The 17,927-nt window shown below is 40.8% G+C and overlaps 1 protein-coding gene across 1 annotated transcript in view; it reads right to left on the bottom strand.

The window, feature by feature from the left end:
- Nucleotides 1–61: 61 nt before the first annotated feature.
- LOC310963003 (liprin-beta-1-like) overlaps nt 62–17,927 on the bottom strand; it is a 31,811-nt gene continuing 13,945 nt past the window's right edge. The window contains exons 6-25 of the mRNA XM_083935633.1: nt 17,785–17,895; nt 16,138–16,230; nt 14,177–14,294; nt 12,470–12,531; nt 12,319–12,385; nt 11,501–11,619; nt 11,200–11,273; nt 9,992–10,028; nt 9,181–9,334; nt 7,976–8,111; nt 7,780–7,902; nt 7,521–7,671; nt 6,850–6,958; nt 6,666–6,754; nt 5,832–5,954; nt 5,623–5,748; nt 4,317–4,505; nt 3,094–3,252; nt 1,766–1,831; nt 62–1,642 (exon numbers count right to left, since the gene is read on the bottom strand). Coding sequence (XP_083791759.1) covers nt 1,565–1,642; nt 1,766–1,831; nt 3,094–3,252; nt 4,317–4,505; nt 5,623–5,748; nt 5,832–5,954; nt 6,666–6,754; nt 6,850–6,958; nt 7,521–7,671; nt 7,780–7,902; nt 7,976–8,111; nt 9,181–9,334; nt 9,992–10,028; nt 11,200–11,273; nt 11,501–11,619; nt 12,319–12,385; nt 12,470–12,531; nt 14,177–14,294; nt 16,138–16,230; nt 17,785–17,895 — 2,184 coding nt within the window. The 3' untranslated portion in view covers nt 62–1,564. The remainder of the gene's footprint in view (nt 1,643–1,765; nt 1,832–3,093; nt 3,253–4,316; nt 4,506–5,622; nt 5,749–5,831; nt 5,955–6,665; nt 6,755–6,849; nt 6,959–7,520; nt 7,672–7,779; nt 7,903–7,975; nt 8,112–9,180; nt 9,335–9,991; nt 10,029–11,199; nt 11,274–11,500; nt 11,620–12,318; nt 12,386–12,469; nt 12,532–14,176; nt 14,295–16,137; nt 16,231–17,784; nt 17,896–17,927) is intronic.

Here is a 17,927-nt window from a genome sequence, read left to right as displayed (position 1 = left end):
AACCAGTAAGTGTCCAGAGACGAAAGAGTTGGAAAAGGGTAAATATTTGGATTAAAGACGGAGAAAGTAGAGGAGACAGAGACCCAGAAGTGTTTGAGACTGTTGGCTTGGAAATGAGGATGTGATTCCAAATCTGTTGCAAACAATATCAGAGGAGTTGAGCTTGACTGGCTGTTTGCTGAGTGCCTTTACACGTGCAGAGCTTTGGTTTTTTTTTTTATGCACACTTTAAGAGTCACGATCGCTTTAATGTATCCAGAATTGTATCAGTTATTCCATTACTGTTGTTGCAAACATGTCGCAGATTAACCCCGATCCTCTACCTGTTGTCACGTTGAAGCTGTCGATATTTTCCTAAAACGTGTTCACAGCGACTTGTTGAACGTGACGTGGTCGCTGATACGATGTCTTTGCTGCAACAGCGGCTCGTGTTTGGATATGCAACATAAAAAACGATCGCTATTGAACTTTTCTGTTGCTTCCATTATTGTTTTGTGTAATGATGCTTCTACAAATGAAGACACAGAAAAATGCAATTTATTTCCTTTTTTTATTACCAAAAAATTTAAAAACAAAGACTTTGGTTCCCATGTTTACTTTTCTACTCGCACCGTTTCTTTAAAAAAAAGGAAGAGGCTGAAATTTCATGCTGAGAGTTAGATGAGGGGATCAAAACCACTTAAGTTTAGCGCTAAAGCCAGGGTCGTGTTACTGTAGCTTAGCATAAAGACTAGAAACAGAGGATAAAAGTGTTGTTTCAGGGAGAGTTACATAATAAAACTACTTTTAAATGAAGTGTTTGGATTAAACAAGAGCTACGTGTTAATTAATGAGATTTATAGGTTCTGGAAATGATGCCAGGCTAACAGTCTTTATGCTAAGCTAACCACTTCCTGGCTGTAGCTTAATGCTAACAATTGGCACAGAGACAAGAATGGTAATGATTTCCTCAGGTTATTCTCGGGAAAAGGGCAAATAAAGCTTTTAAAAATGTCAAACCATTCTTTAAAAAACAAAACTTTTTGTTACAACACTTCCTGTGGTTGGTATCTAGCCATGCACAGCTTTGGTTTTACACTGCTTTAGGATATAAAAACAACCAACAACAACAACATGAACAAATTTAACCAAAACTAAAATCTCTGCGGCTAGATATCACCAGTAAATGAGAGAGTTTGCTGTTATTTGAATGAAGTGATAACAAATTACTCTGACTGCAGGTCGAGGGCATGAAAACGTGATTCCTACAAAATAAAAGGGAGAAATAACAAAAACTTAAAAAAGTGTTCCTCTCTCAATGACTACTGAAAACAAACAATGCTGAATAATAAAGAGGAACATTAATGAGAAAAAAGAAAATGTTGCATTTTCAGTTCATGCATTATATTTTTGGACAGTGTCAATAAATATATATTTGGAGATGAAAGCTATGGCTGTACTTCTGAATGATGGAAATACTGTGACGTGAAGTGGAGGTCTCGCATGTTCTAATACAAAAGGTTGGTGGAGGGGCAGTTGGATTGGGGTTGGCACAGTTTGTTGTCTTTTTCACAAAGCGTCTCAATCAAACACCGGAGTTGGGATCCGTTAGCGCGGCGTCGACGGACACCTCGTGAAAAAACTCATCTTCCTTCAGCATGCTCTGAAACACGAAGAAGAGCAGAGAATGGTTAGTAAGTAATAGTTTTCCAATAATTCAGGTTTGACTCAAATTTGTCAGGTGTTGTGGCCGGTCTCGTCACGCAGCAGCAGGTCAGTGTCTCACCGTTAGATTGTTGATTTCCTTAGAAAAGGCTCCGATCTGTCTCACGGTCCCCTCAGAGTCTTCCATCTGCCACAAACACACAAACACATTAAAGAGGCTCAAGCTACGGACAAACTTTAAAGTCAGGAACAGTCACAGAAAAGTATGTTCAAAAGAAAAAGCCAAACAAAGTCATAGTATATAGTATTCAATTCAATTCAATTCAATAAACTTTATTTGTCCCCGGGGGGCAATTCAGGGCACACAGAGCAGCAAATAACGACCGGTCCACTATACAAAAAACTTTAACCTATCAATATACCTAAATATATAACCTATAGTATGTCTAAAAAGTAAAAGATAGCACATTTAAGGCAGCCATTGCATAATTTGTTGTAAAAAGTCAGGAAAAGTCATAGAAAAGTGAGTTTAAAAAATAAAGTCATAGTACGTTGAAAGAATAACAATATAATATGTCCAAAAAATGCTTAAATCAGTCATAGGATAGCCTGTCTACAGCAGCCATGTCATAATTTGTGGAAAAAAAGTTTGGAAAATTCATAGAAAAGTGTGTCCAGAAAAATAAGCAGGAAAAAAAAGCCATACTAGGTCGAAAAAGTCAAAATATAATATGTTCCCAAAATGCCTAAATGAGTCACAGGAAAGCACATCTAAGGCAGTCATGGCATACTTGTTGGAAAAAGTCAGGAAGTCATAGAAACGTTTGTCCAAAAAAAAGTCATATGTCGAAAAAGTACAAAAAAGTCAAAATATAATATGTCTCAAAACTGCTTTAGACAGGCTCTCCTGTGACTGTTTTAAGCGGTCACTTCATACTTTCTTTTAACCACATACAAAGAAACTCTGTCAAAATGCACCAATCACAACCCTAATGTAGCTTTTCATGTCATCTGTTGAGAAATGTAGCTTTTAAACAGAAGGACACTCAGCATAATCCATAACTTAAGACAGGTGCGTAGGAAAGGGAAGAGTAAGTCCAAAAAAAGCTGAATTTTTGGGCTTAATCTTGTTGTATGAAGAAGGTAAAAAGGCCAAAACACACGGAGCACGGACGGCTCGTCAGGTAAAAACTGAGAACTTTTCACATTAAAGTAAATAAACCCACGTGTGTGATGCTGTAGTTAAAACGATTCAGTGAATTAATTGTGTTGTTATTATAATAATAATAATAATAGTAATAATAATAATAATAATAATAATAATAGTAATAATAATAATAATAATAATAATAATAATAATACAGGCTACAATAACAAAATCTGCATTATGAATAAAACTCAACATGCACACAGTGGAGCTGGCAGCAAACACATACTACACTGACGTACCCGCTCAAGGTGGTCCAGGTGTTCCTCATAGATCTGGACGCCCCTCTGGAAGCTGCTGCTCTTGGGCATTTCCACGTTCATGGGACAGACGTACTCCTCACCGTCATCCTGGCGCTTCTTCCTCAAAGTGCCAAAACCGCCGAATGACAGACGTCGAGGCTGAAGGAGGAAGAAGAGGATTTGTAATCGGTCAGCCGTGGTCCAATTACAGATTAATACGCAAAATGACAAACATTCATTTCTGTCTCATGTAAGAGTAAAATAAATATATGAAGTTTTGGACTGTTGGTGAACAAAACAAGGAAATTGGAGAGGTCATCTTAACATCAAAGCAATAGTTTGACATTTTGAGAATTGCTTCTCATTGATCACCATGATAAATAATCACGCTTTTATTCGTGCGTTCAAAATGAAGCTGGAGCCGTAGACTAAGGGTGCACTCACACTGTCCTTCCGCACCGCGAAAAAAACGCTTTTCCAGCTAAAGCCTAGTGCGTTTGACCAGTGTGAGTGCAACCGCTCCGCGCATTACTGTGGACAGCTGGCCGTCCACGGCCCGCCTGAGAGAGGTGGGCTTTTGTAGAGCCCGTTTGCACATGTACGAGCACGAGGGTGCGCACGTGTACGAGCACGAGCACGAGCATGAGGCCTACGGCGGTTCTGACGTCATTTATGTGCGCCTGTTCAGACATAGAAAAAAGAAGGAGGGACCATGCACGGACATTTAAAACAACAGCGGTGAAAGGTTCACGTTGGTGTGATGTGGAGGTGGAGTGTTTACTGCAGATTTGGTCGATGAAAAGATTCAAAAACAGTCGACAAGACGCACAAAAACTCAGAGGTCTATGGAAAGATTTGGAAACAAAGCCACGCATCGCGATGACGTCATCAATGCGTGTGACGTGTTACGGCGTGATGACGTATAGGCAGCAAGAAGCATTTGCGCGAGGCCCAGGTAGTGTGAGTACAAACGGGGCTGGGGCGCGGGGGGAGAGGGAGGGGGGGACAAGTACCCTAAAGCCCGGGGCGCGGTGCGGAAGGACAGTGTGAGTGCGCCCTTAGAGATGTCGTTATTAGTGGGCTTCAGAGGTGGCAGCCAGGTAAGATGTATTCCTTAAGTCTCTCTTAAGGAAATTGTAATTAACAATTTCACTACTTTCTGATATTTAATGAAAACAAAGATTAATAGTAGATTTGTCTGTGTTGAGTGACCGGGCACTTGCCTTGACCTTGGCGGTGGCGGTGAGGACGGTGTAGTCTGGGTTTTCCAGACAGTCCTGTTTGAGCCGCTGCGCCTCGGAGCCGATGAGCAGGTGGAAATGTGTGGCCAGGTGGCGTCTCAGCAGGGTTTTGTTGGGGGGGATGTTGAGCAGAAGGGCGAGGGCCTCCACGTTGAAGCGGGGCTCCAACACCTTCAGAGCGTGCGGAGACATGCAGAGAAAACATCCCGGTGAGAGGTCAGAGAGGGGAACGTTCCACTGCACATGAGGGTGCACTTTAAGAGGACTACACAGAAATAAGTTCATTTTTTATGTCTTATCCTGGAACATGTGTTATTTGAGAACATACTGTACACCTGGTCACACATTTCTGCAACGTGCATATCAATTAATAACATGAGATTCCTCTGTATGTTTGAGCCACAGACTAGGATTTGATTGAGGGAGCTTATTCTAGTCTTCAAAGCAAACGCCGAACAACGACTACTAATACAATTCTAGTATTCGAACATTACAAAATAAAACTGTTATAAAAGAACTGCATGTACACCAAAGGCATTTGAATCTCCCATCATATTCCCTGTTAGTATGTGGGCGTTTTAATGTTTTTAATATTACTTCATTAATGTTTATATCTCGAACTATGTCACACAAATTAGCTTGACTTGAACGAGTACTCAAGTGTTTGTGCGAGTCCTGAAAAAATCCTCAGCAACAACCGCGAGTGATGTCACATGATTAAAAGTCAGATTACTGTTGTAAAAATCTACTAAAAGAACAGCGAGTTCATATATTAGTGTACCAATGTGTCTCCATTATTGACACAAACACAGCAATATTTAGTGACTCTCCACATAGTTTTGTTGCAACTATTAGGCCAAGACTTATGTTCATGTTGTCAGCTATTTTTTTTTATTTAGCCTTTTTCCTGTTCACTGTCCTTTACAGTTTTATCACATTTAGTCATCTGTTGTTTTTTAAAAATCTAGTTTTAGTGGATTCAAAATCTGGGAATTTGAGTCTCATCTGAGTTTTTAATTTGTTTTTTCTTATATTCAGACATTGAGTGATAAAAGTTAGTGGACCATGATGCTAATGCGAACAAATCTGTGGTATTTTTAAAAATAAATATATTAAAATAATTCACATATGATCTCTTCTCAACACTTATTACCAACTAACTTTAGTAATTGTGACCTATTTCACTTTTGTTGTATATTAACTTCCCCACATTTGCTGCCATCGTCATCCGTTCGCCCCACTGGGTTTGTTCAATTTTAACCACTGATCCAGTTCCCCCTCGTCTCACCATCAGTCCCCCGTGAACGCCGCTGCCCCTCAGATTCGGAGCGTATTCTGCCAGATCCACAGAGCGGAGCCACTCCATCACTCGGTGGTTGGTCCACTGGGAGATCTCTGCCGGGGTCATGTTGTTCTGGACAAGGGGATTCAAACAGATGTCAGGAGCAGATCGAGCCAGACAGAGGAGAGTACGGGTTGTGGCTTCCTGTGTGATACCTCATCAGACGGTCGTCGCCTGAGGCAGTTGGCTTCGTAGCAGTTGAGGCGGAGGACCTGAATGGCCCTCTTGATGCTGAGGTGATGGAGAACACTGCCCACCTTCAGAGACAGCAAGTCCTCCTGGGAAACAGACAACGAAGAAAGAGAGTCATGTCACCGGGTGAATGATTTATTCAGTGGCAAAGTTCAGACAGAACATAAAATAATCATTAGAAAGACCGTTGGCACTTTAATGTCAAAGGAGTTTTAACAGCTTCTACACTTATGGAAGCTCTGAGAGTCAAAAAGTCTTTTTTATTTGCACATGAAAAAAAAAAAATGTCCGTGGAATAAACGTTTTCAGGCTATTTTTTTATTTTATTTAGTTATTTATATAAATATACACACACGCACACACGCACACGATGGATTAGGACATTTTTACATTTTTTTTTTTTTTTTTTTTTTACATTTTTATAGAATAAAAGTAAAAATTCACCCGTTTTATAGATAAGAACTTAAACAATAAATAAATAAATAAAAACAGCAAAATAATAATTTATTCAGGCTTATTTCTTTTATGTATTTGAATAGAAAAAAACCTTAAAAAGTAAGAATTCACCCATTTTATAGATGAAAACTTAAAACAAATAAGCCTGAATAAACTTAGTTTTTGCTGTTTTTATTTATTTATTTATTGTTTAAGTATTTGAAGATAAATAAACCTTAAAAAGTAAAAATTCAAAGATGGAAAAAATAAATAAAACAAAAAATGATCCTGAAAAAAAAAAAAAAGAGATCTTGCTTGCCTCTAACTTCAAGTGCAACGTGAATATTTAAAAAATAACTCACCACCGTCATATAGTGCAGCATGCGTCCATCGACACGAGCCTCATCGAAGTGACTTTTGTACTGCGGGAGGCCGATGTCATCCAGCCACCCTGAAATGATCAATTCATTAATAATTACACTTAAAACTAAAAGTCGCTGGGGAAAGTACTGTCGTTCTAATTAAATAAGATCACGCCGCACTCACTGGTCACCCAGTTGTGGTCCAGTCTGCCCTTGAGATCGTCCTCTGACCCGAGAGCCTGCAGAGCCAGCTGCAGCTTCTTCTTGTGGAGAGGCTGCTTCATGCACAACTCCTGCAAAAACAACAACATCGTATGCAGGAAACCTTTAAAACCCTTATCTCATCATCTCATCTTCATCCTCTTATCCGGGGTCGGGTCGCGGGGGCAGCAGCTTTAGCAGGGGACCCCAAACTTCCCTCTCCCGGGCCACATTAACCAGCTCTTACTGGGGGATCCCGAGGCGTTCCCAGGCCAGTGTGGAGATATGATCTCTCCACCTGGTCCTGGGTCTTCCCCGAGGCCTCCTCCCAGCTGGACGTGCCTGGAACACCTCCCTAGGGAGGCGCCCAGGGTTCATCCTTACCAGATGATCCTGAAACACCTCAACTGGCTCCTTTCAACGCAAAGGAGCAGCGGCTCTACTCCGAGTTCCTCACGGATGCTGAATTTCTCACCCTAACTTTTACAGCCTGCAGCAGGTAATATAAAATGTCTGAGAGCAATGCCTAAACTTCACTAACTGCTTTGTACTTGTGTTTGCAGTATAACAATATTTTAAATGTTTCAGATCTCGCCCTTGGAGAGAAAATAATATATTGCGGCGACAAAAACACCCCAAAATTAACATTCCTACCTTCTCCAAATCATGTTGTGATGCCCGCAGTAGTGTTTGTCCCGATCGGATCCAGCTGTGACCCTGAGCAACATATAACCCGAGCCCCTGCTCGTGCAGCCACGCACAAACATCCTCTTTACTCCACTGAGAGAAAGGAACATCGATGGCACTGACGGGGGACAGAGGAGGAATATTAATCACAGTAAATCAACTGGTGTAACCCTCACAAAACAATAACACTCTGTATTTTAATTTATGACTAACATTCGAGACCTACTTGTGTTTAGATTCACGGGACCAGCCGAGTCGAGGGCCCGCCGTGGCTCTGACTCCTCCCCTCCTGAACTCCATATCTGCCGCATCGTCGGGGTTGAATGAGGTAGAGTGACTCCTCTTTAGTCTGCAGGAGTATTGCGTTATAAATGACCAAAGAAATAACTGTATTTGTTTGAACACGCACCGCTGAATTTTACCTGCCGAAGAATTTCCTGAAGCCGCTGGACTTCTTTTTGGCTTCGGGCGAGGACGGCAGAGGAGCGCCGTCGTGAGATTTTCGCGGAGGAACGCCGGCCAAGTCCAGGTGCTCCGTGCCTTTACGTTCTGCGTCAGCTGAAAAAAAAAATGAAAATACAAACACGTTGACTCGATATACGTCAACGAGGCTGGACGACCCGTCACCACTTACAAGCACCACATCTACAGACGCACTTCTATGACCCCATGTTATCAAACTAAACAACAAGGCTGCAACTAACAGTTATTGTCTTGATTAATCGATTAGTTGTTTGGTCCAGAAAATGTCAGAAATAATGAGGAAAAGTGTGAATCCAAGACGATGTCCTCAGAGAAACCAGAAAATATTCAGAGTGAATCAGAATTTGACTTTTCTTTCATTAGGGTAACCGGAGAAATTAGTAAAACAGATTATCAAATGAATTAGTGAATCATTTAATGGTTGACAAGTAATCGATTAATATTCGCAGCTCTACTAAACAATAAGGAATTTAATATAGCATTACAACCGATACCAGCCATGCAGAAGAGGAGTAAACTACTACAACACATTTTCTCATTTACGGCGAATGAGAAATGCTTCACAACTTAACCGGCAAGAACCGTCAGGACACTTTCATTGCAGATGGTTTAAAGTCATGGATGAGAGACAACTGGATGGTTTAGACGTGAGATCATGGACGAAAACAGCCTCACACGAGAGCAAGATACACAAAAACAAAACATAACAAAATAAAAACCCTGGAAAATGATCTTTCAGGATTGTTATTTCCAATGTTTCTGGTGAATCAGAGTATCATTTTTACTCTTTTAGCTCTTAAAAATGATTCAAATGAAACAGAAAATCTTGAAATTGAGAACAACTGATTTTGAAAAGTGGTGTCAAAGTTGTTCAATCAGTATGACCATCAATCAAAAAGGTCACATTACAGCGCCGGCATTGTCTTTATTCACATCCAGCTGTGTCATCCAGAGCAGCCATACTGCAGGCCGGCGAGGCCTCTCTGCTCTACTGTACCTAACGCAGGTGCACTGGCACTCCGGGTGCGATCTTCAAAATTTACAGAGCCGTGAAAGAAACTAAGATCAGTAACAAAACATCTCAAAAAAACAAAACCACAGTGAAAAACGTGAAAAGCGTGGTGATTTAGGAGCTCGGCATCACCTAAGTTTGGAGAGCTGGAGGTCTGTTTGCCTCCACGCAGCTTGAAGAAGCCACGGCCGAAAGAAGAGCGGATTTTCTTGGTACCAAAGCTCTCATCACTGGTGGCGTTTGATCTTGTGGGAGATGATGTGACGGGTCCTGCTTTAGATCTGACCTATGGGGGGGGAACAAGTGCAGAAAAGTCAGAATATGACCAAAGATAAACATTTTCACCTTTAGGGTTTATTCAATTATTGAATAAGACTTTTTTTTACAAAACAATAACTTAAACAACTCTGAACAATACTTGGTTGTTTACAGAAGATTTGAATGTTTGCAAATTGCACATGTTTTGGCTCATGTGTGCAAAAGAGTAAGTACAACTGTTTTCACAATAAGCACTTGCACATGGGCTGCTAATGAGATGATTCTCTAAAACATTATTTAATCACTTGAGCCATCACATGCAAAATGATTCTTTCAATTGCAGCTCAGAGAATATTAAGACAGAAATGAGCCAAAGCGATTCAAAAAAACTGTAAATTCAAACAGTAGAAAAAGAAAAAAGGTCATTGCAGCGTTAGACCACTAGGTGTCAGGGCAGGACTTCCTCTCACACTGTGTCCTGTGACAACATGAAGACTGAGAGATGAAATCATTCATTCAAAGCCAAGAGAATCTTCTCACATTAATGGATTCAAAGGTCAAAAGGACAGTTAATAAACACTTTGAGTGTTTAAGCTCTAGGAAATAAAGTGATAATGTTAGAGTCATGCTATCTGATCCTGCACAGTCAGGTCTCTGTAGTCTGTCAGAAGGGGTCTGCTCTTACCTGTTCGGTGCCGCCCGGCTGTGGGACGTCTATGGAACTGAAATGACAAGAACGAGTACTCAAGTGTTTGTGTGAGTCCTGAAAAAATCCTCAGCAACAACCGCAAGTGAGGTCACATGATTAAAAGTCAGATTACTGGTGGAAACATCTACTAAAAGAACAGGGAGTTCATATATTAGTGCACCAATGTGTCTCCATTATTGACACAGACAAAGCAATATTAAATGACTCTCCACATAGTTTTGTGAGAAACAAATTAAGACTAATGTTTAATTTGTCAGCTATTTTTTTATTTAGCCTTTGTCCTGTTTACCGTCCTTTGCAGTTTTATCACATTTAGTCATCTGTTGTTTTTAAAAAAAAATTAAGTTATTAAGTGGATTAAAAATCTGGGAATTTGAGTCTCATCTGATTTAGAGAAAACTAACTTTTTTGGTCATCAGATTTTATCATTATATATATTATATTATTATATATATCAGTCAATCTAGTCTAGCCATAACCGATAATTTAGTCATTTTAGTCAAACGTATTCAACATAAGATTTTATCCAATTATCTGGTAAAATACACAGTTTGAATGAGGAACGATGAGTCTCTGAATGACTGAGCACTTTGGTGATGTGCCCGTTATGAAAGCCAATGCATACTGATAAAAAAATGCAAAAATATGCATTAATCAACAATGCAAACAGCAAACTCAATGCAGGGTGAAAAACTGAGGCAAGGACAGACTGGCTGCCTTGCCTCTGGCTGCCTTGCCTCTGGCTGCGTCGTGTGTGAAAGGGTGGAAAAGAGGAGGTTTTGGGAAAGTTCTAATTTTCTAAACGATACTGCGCGCTGATATCGTCACAGTTAGTGTTTCATAATGTCTTGTCGTCATGGAAAAAAGGTTGTTTCGAAACATATTTAATCATAGTTTTCATTAATCAACACTAGCTGTCCCCTTAATTATTCCTATTCTACAGTGCGGTGGTTTTACATTCCCGGCATCACTACGCTCACCTTCAACCTGCGCTGAGGTCTAATCAGCCAGAATAATGTAGGTACAGTGACATTAGAGTTACTGTATTTAGTTGATTCATCAATTAGAACTGTCAAAAACCTTTCAAGACACACTGTGTATGTGCTTTTAGAGCGGCTGTGAACAAACTTTCGAGAGAAAGAGGGTTTAATAACAATAATTAGATGTGACACTAATGGTTTTACCTTTCGGCTGCCTGTGACTGTCGTTCTCGGTCCAGTTCGTTCATTTCAGAGAGCACTGCTATGCATGGAGCAGACTGAGACAAACGGGCACAGAGCAAAGGAAAAACAAGATTATTTGAACATGTTTTGCCCATAGCAGGACGCTCACAAAGCTCAGCAAATAATAACTCAAACAAAAGCTCTGGATTCCTGGGAGAAACCATTTTCAGAGTGGGAGGCCGCAGCAGAGCTTTTCTAAAGGAAGTGTCTGGTCTGGGCTTCATCCTGTGTACAGAACTGTTTTGACGGAGTTTGTTTTTACCTCGCCAAAGCTTCTTCCCGCCTCTCCAGCCAGTACCAGGTTGGCCTGATCCATCTCCATGGATACAGGAAGGGAGGGATCATCTGGGATGTCATCGTAGTCGTCTTCCGTCAGCTTCTCTGAGAGAGGACAGTGAGGACAGTCAGCGGGGACGTACTGCAGCATAAGGCCAACACGCTCAGTATATCCTTTTGCTTTAAGGGGAGACACTGTAGGTGAAAACGTAACTAATAGATATCACCATGAAACATCCCCAGTTGATTACTGACATTAAGACAGCCTGTCCATACGTCATCACGCCGTAACACGTCACACGCATGACGTCATCGGGATGCGTCGCTTTGTTTACAAATCTTTCCATAGACCTCAGAGTTTTTGTGCGTCTTGTCGACTGTTTTTGAATCTTTTCATCGACCAAATCTGCAGTAAACACTCCACCTCCGCGTCACACCAACGTGAACCTTTCACCGCCATTGTTTTAAATGTCCGCGCATGGTCCGTCCTTATTTTTTCTATGTCCCAACAGGCGCACATAAAATGAACACCGTAGGCCTCGTGCTCGTACACGTGCGCACGCTCGTGCTCGTACAGGTGCAAACGTGCTTTACAAAAGCCCACCTCTCCCAAACGGGCCGTGGTCGGCAAGCGTACCACTACTAGGCGCGGTATGGTTGCGGTACGTGTTACTGTGTGATGTGTTCAACTGTTTCCTTTAACAGTGCTATGCAACATTTTGAGGCCAAAAAGATTGTAAGAAAAACAAAACAGCCTAAATAAAGAGAAACATGAATGTGTATGACGTGTAAACACAGTCTGACCTCTGACCAGCTCCTGCACTTTCTTGCACTTTGTGAGCGACTCCTCCAGCTCTTTTATCCTTCGTTCCTGTAAATAAACACGTGTGATGTTCCAGTTACGACTGCTTTAAGAAAATTAAAGTCATGAACACAGCATCGCATCACAACATACCTTCTCATTGTTGGTCGACGCCAGTGACTCCAACACCATCTTCATCTGCAACATTTCTGTATCTGTAAAAAAAACAAACCATATACTTTATACAGGAAGTTTACCTTCAACCCCCTGACACCAAAAATAATGAACCCTCTGGGGCTCCGTGTGCTGGTCAGTACAGCTTTGTTTCAGCTTGTTGCTGCAATTGGACTCAATTATCGACACGAATGATCAAAAACAGACTTTCTATGTGTTTCGTTCAGAACGTCACACAATTAAACACGTGCCAACCATTTCTTCATCTAATCCAAACCACATTTAACTGCAGGACAAACCTCATGTGAACCCTGAAGTGTGTGTACACGAGGAGAGCTTGCCATTACATTTAGTTAGATAAGTACAGTCGGAGTTTGACCATTTAAAATCAACGACAATACAAGAGCCGACCGCTCCTTCAAAACATCAATGGCGGGTGCTAAAGAGGTTAGCTAAGATGCTGCAGTAGCATCAGTTATATTGGAACTGAAAGAAGAGAACGACATTGAAGGCTTCTCTTAATGGAAAATATGTTTTCTCTCTTCTCCTGAGTTACTTCAGTGAGAGTTTGATAGACAGATGCCCCCAAAGCAATTTCAGTCAAAAGCAAATGGACTTGGTTATTTGTCTAGAAGGAAGTTTCACCTCTCATCCAAGAGGCTTCATCAGTTCAGCCTCTTGGATGAGAGGTGAAATGTCTTCCTAGACAAACAACCAAGTCCAGTCGCTTTTGACTGAAATTGCTTTGGGGATAAGGAAGACCTGGACAAATGAGAACATTTACAGGCTGATAGACAGATGGTTCATCCAATCACCTGCCAGGTGATGTTTTGAAGGGCCTGCCCTTTCCCAGTCAGTTTCTAATGAGGCCTTTTCAGATGGTTCTAAGTCAGGTTAGCATTCAGGGTGCTCCTGCAAAACGTTAAAGACGCTCAGCAATGCAAAAGCAGCGAGCAAAATGCTTTACTCTCATTAACAATCACAAAGAAACTGCTCTATCTGATCAGGGCCTACTCAGTGCTACACAATACATGAGTCATGGTGGCCCATAGGTTGGACAAACTTTGGTTTAGTGACCCTGACCTCTGATCTTGGAGAAGAAACATCTAGCATATTTCTGAATCTAAATGTGTTGTTGTTGCAGTCTGTTTCTTGTCTTAAAAGGAGACATCTGACCCGGTCATGGGTGCAGCTTTATAGATCCGATGCTGTCAGTGTCTGAACAGTGAGCAGAAAGAAAAAACAAATATCTATATCAGGTTATACAAGACATGTTTACAGGCAGACGCGTACACGTATAAGACTCCCTTTTAAATACATGGCATTCCTCTACCATCAGAGCGGATAAGGTACGATAAGAGGGTCAGCAGGGGGTGGAAGGAGTAAAACAGTCAGATTAGTTTGGTTTAGAGCCTACAGACACACAGATAAGAATTTCAGTCAAAACAAGGGCCTCAAATCGCCTCATTATAGTTTAGACTGCCCGATTGTGAAAAAATAATTAACAGGGAAATCTACATGGAAGCCAATTCCCCGTTATTTGTTCAGGAAGGATGTCGGAGGGGGATCTAGTGTTGCTGGAATGTGAAATGTATATTGTTTCTAATCCTCATAATCCTGTTTGTAATATTAGACTCCACGAAACAGTAGAAGAAGCTCCCAGACAATTACTTAAACAGCTCCCACCTCTCTCTCCTCCCTCAGCTCTGTCGTGGCCCTCCACCCTCAGTCTGCTCTCGTCCCTCAGCCTCCTCAGCTCCGCCTCTCGCTCCTCCAGCTGCCGCTGCAGAAGCTGCAGCTCTTCCTATGGGGAGAGATGCAAAGTCAACATCCTGCAACTCTCATCACTTTATCTGTGAATTAAATGTGGGTATACAGAGAGAATCGAGAGAGTGGTCTAGTTTCTGAGTACTGGTGGGCATATACAAAACTCACAACTTAATAAACAACATAATGAGCATAACAAGGCATCCAACTAATGACTATTTTTTTACTGCCAAATGAAATTGTTTAGTCTATAAAATTGTCTGTCTGATGCCCATCACAGGTTTAATAAGTCAAAACTAATGTCTCAAGATGGCTTGTGATGCTCGACCGACAGTCCAAATTACAAAGACATTTAATCTATGAAATATTAAAACCTTTGAAAAACATTTTGTTAGCTGGAACAAGAGAATGTTTGCAGTGTTTTGCTTAATAAACTTAAACCAATAACCCATTATTAAATTATGTTCAATCATTCCAGCACTACACCATCATTTATAAATTGATTATACAAAGGGAGACTCTAGCAATTTACTTCAATTACTTGATGGTAACTGCTCATTAGCCCCAGATTAGCATGCTAACACGCAAACAAAGACATTGGGAACGCACCGTTTGTGAAGTTCTGGGCCTTTATCAATGTTTAAAATAACAATGTGACTCTTGTTGTTTATTTAGTTTTAGCTATTTATTCCCCCAGGGAAACAAAGAAATCTTCAGGATTAAAAACAACAGTTTGCAGTTATTCAGCATTTCATTATACTATTTTAAAAAGGAGTACAAACTCAATCAGATAACTATGAAACAACTTATAATACAGCCTTCTTTCACGTGAAAATATTCTTTTTTTTTTTTAAGTAACTGCTTCTAAAGCCTTTTTAACCTTTTGACTCAACCTTTAGCCAGTGCAGATACCGATGTTTAGCTGATCAATCAGTGCATTCTTACAAAGACGGTGAAGCATTATACCTAAACATCAGAATGTTAGCATCGTCCAAATTGGGTCTGTTAGCATGATGACGTTAGCATTTAGCTCAAAGCCACCAAGTAGTCTCACAGAGCCTATATAGCTGGATAGCCTTGATTCAAACATTAGAAAGCTCCTTCAGAGACCCAGAAGACAAACCGTACATTTTACAAGCTGAGTTTAATGTGTAGAATCAGTGAGGTGCATCTTAAACACAGCATTAGTAAGAATTAGTAAGTCAGTAGGTCAGTTAGTGATTCAGTTAGTTAGTTACTGTTCTCTGTTAAACACCGTGTGGTTGCGACGTGATTCAGTGCAAAGTCTAAACTGTGACACACTGAAAAACTGGACACAAAAACGTCTCAAAGAACTACTTGATTGAAAGTAAGAAGCCGTACCGATGAACAAGATTTGTCTTTATAACTGGAGAAATATACCTTAAAATAAAATGCTTACAGTTGATACTTTGAGTGACCCGTTGTCTCGGACTACAGGTTTTAATACAGAGAGAAAAAAAGATTAGAACCAGGCACAAATCCTGAAACCGGTACAGGTGAAAGCACTTACAGCGAGTGTGGTGAGAGTCAGGAAAGCAGTGTGCAGCAGTGGAGAAGGAGCAGGTTTAGGGGATCTTAAGGGCCAGAAAGGAGAAGAGTACAGGCTGGAGATTTAACCGTGTTCACCTCATCTGCAGTGAACTGCTCAGTGTTCCGCTTTGGACGCTTGATGGGTTAGCATGATTCAGAAAAGATGTTAAATTAACAGAAGGGGGTAAAGAAAGGGAGCAGAGAATCAACGTCATAGTGGGAAATCACAAGGTTTTAAACACGTAATGAGGCATTTCAAAAGGATCTCCTGACACAGTCCAATATAAAAGCATGAAGCGTCTGAGTAACCGGACCTTCAGCACACTCACTTTGGTAGCTTTAAGTTTCTTCTCACACTGCAGTCTTTCATTCTCTATGTCAGTCACCCTGAACCGCAGGTCCGTTACTTCCTGGTACAAGCCCTGGGGAGGAGAAAGAGAACCCCCATTACTCTTTAGAGGAGGTTTATGGAGACTGTGTGGGAGAGAGTCCAGGTTTTGTTTTGTTTTTTTTAACAGTGGGAGAATTCCTGCCAAAAGCACCAAACATTATTTTCAGAAGGATGTCCCAGCGGAGAGAATTTGAGAAGCCCGGTCCACACATGGAGACAAATCCTAGACTGACGGGAAGCGTCACGGTCAATTATCGTGAAACTGCTTTTATCTCAATCAGCAACAGCGCAGGGGCCCTGTCATTAAATGTACTGTGTGTTGTTATTTACGAGTACTTTCACATCATCCTCCATTCGCTCATTGTTAAGTTTGAACTCAAGGATGTTTTTCTATGGAAACTCATTTCTACCAGTAAAAGAAAAAAATAAAATGGAAACTTGATGTGAAACGGAAATAAAGATCCTGTCAGTCATTATGTAACGAAAAACCATCTTAGTATCACAAAATATTAAGTTAGAATCAACTTTTTCTTAGAAACTAATGACCTATTATCTAAGAAATATTAAGTAAGAATCTCCAAATAACGACTTAGAATCACACAATAATGATTTAGTTTCTCTAAGTATTAAGTTAGAATCAGAAAATAATGAATAATGAGCATCTCAAAACAATGACTTAGTATCTCACAATATTAGGTTAGAATGAAACAATAATGACTTAGTTTCTTTCTTCTTTCTTTCTTTTTAGCTCACAATTTTAAGTTAGTATCTCAAAACAACAACTTAATATCAAAATAAATACCAAGTATCACAGAATCTATTTCACAGTATTTACATAGCACCTCAACCGGCTATAATAAAGAAAGACATGGAAATCTCATTTTTTACAATATAACAGAAGTGCTAATGTTTATCCTAACCAGAGCAGCTGCTATCACTTGAAAGAGTTCTGACAGTGTGTGTGTGTTAGTGTGCGTGTGCGTGTGCGTGTGTGTGTGTGTGTGTGATGTCTGGTTCGACTGGGTTGAAAACTCAACCCCTGGAAGAAACAAAATATGTAGATCAGGTGCAACATCTCAAACAAATACAGAAATCGAAATACATCAGCGCTGCTTAGATGGGACTGACATGATGTGTTTTTTAGGGTTTGAGTAAAAGCTTCATGGAAACAAAAATAAATACATGCAGTCCGATCCCTTCAGACTTTTACTGTGTGGAAACGGCACATACGTCCCCAAATATGGGCCCCAGCTAGTGGACACAGTGTATGGAAACTATAACTCTCAGCTTTTGAGCGCCTCAGAGAGGGGAGAGGTATGGGTATGGGTATGGGGGGGGGGGCTCTAGCAGGAAACAGCTGCAGGAGCACAAGGACTGTTTAAGCCTCTTCTGTAACCCTTAAAGAAGTTCACTGTGCACCACATGACAGATCTCCAGTGGAGTGAGACAGACCTTTGTGACTTTAAAACAATGACTGGGTGGCTTCCAGGACTCGGTCACACATCACATAAAACAAAGGTGCAGGTGCAAGTGAGAACTTCAGTTGTCTCTACTCGACTTTACACGTTAAGGACGGTGGTTGTACCTCATTGTCTCTGTGATCTCTCTCCACAGCCGTCAGCTTCAGCTTCAGACTGGACACCTCGGTCATCAGCTCCAGCTTCTGGGTCTCCAGTGTTGTCCGGTTCAACAGCTCCTGTGAAGCAAGACACGCACTTGGTTAAGCTC

Source organism: Echiichthys vipera (genome assembly GCF_963691815.1).
Source record: "Echiichthys vipera genome assembly, chromosome: 20".
Taxonomy (NCBI): Eukaryota; Metazoa; Chordata; class Actinopteri; order Perciformes; family Trachinidae; genus Echiichthys; species Echiichthys vipera.
Note: the sequence above shows the minus strand (reverse complement) of the source record. Positions and strands in the feature narration are given on the sequence as shown.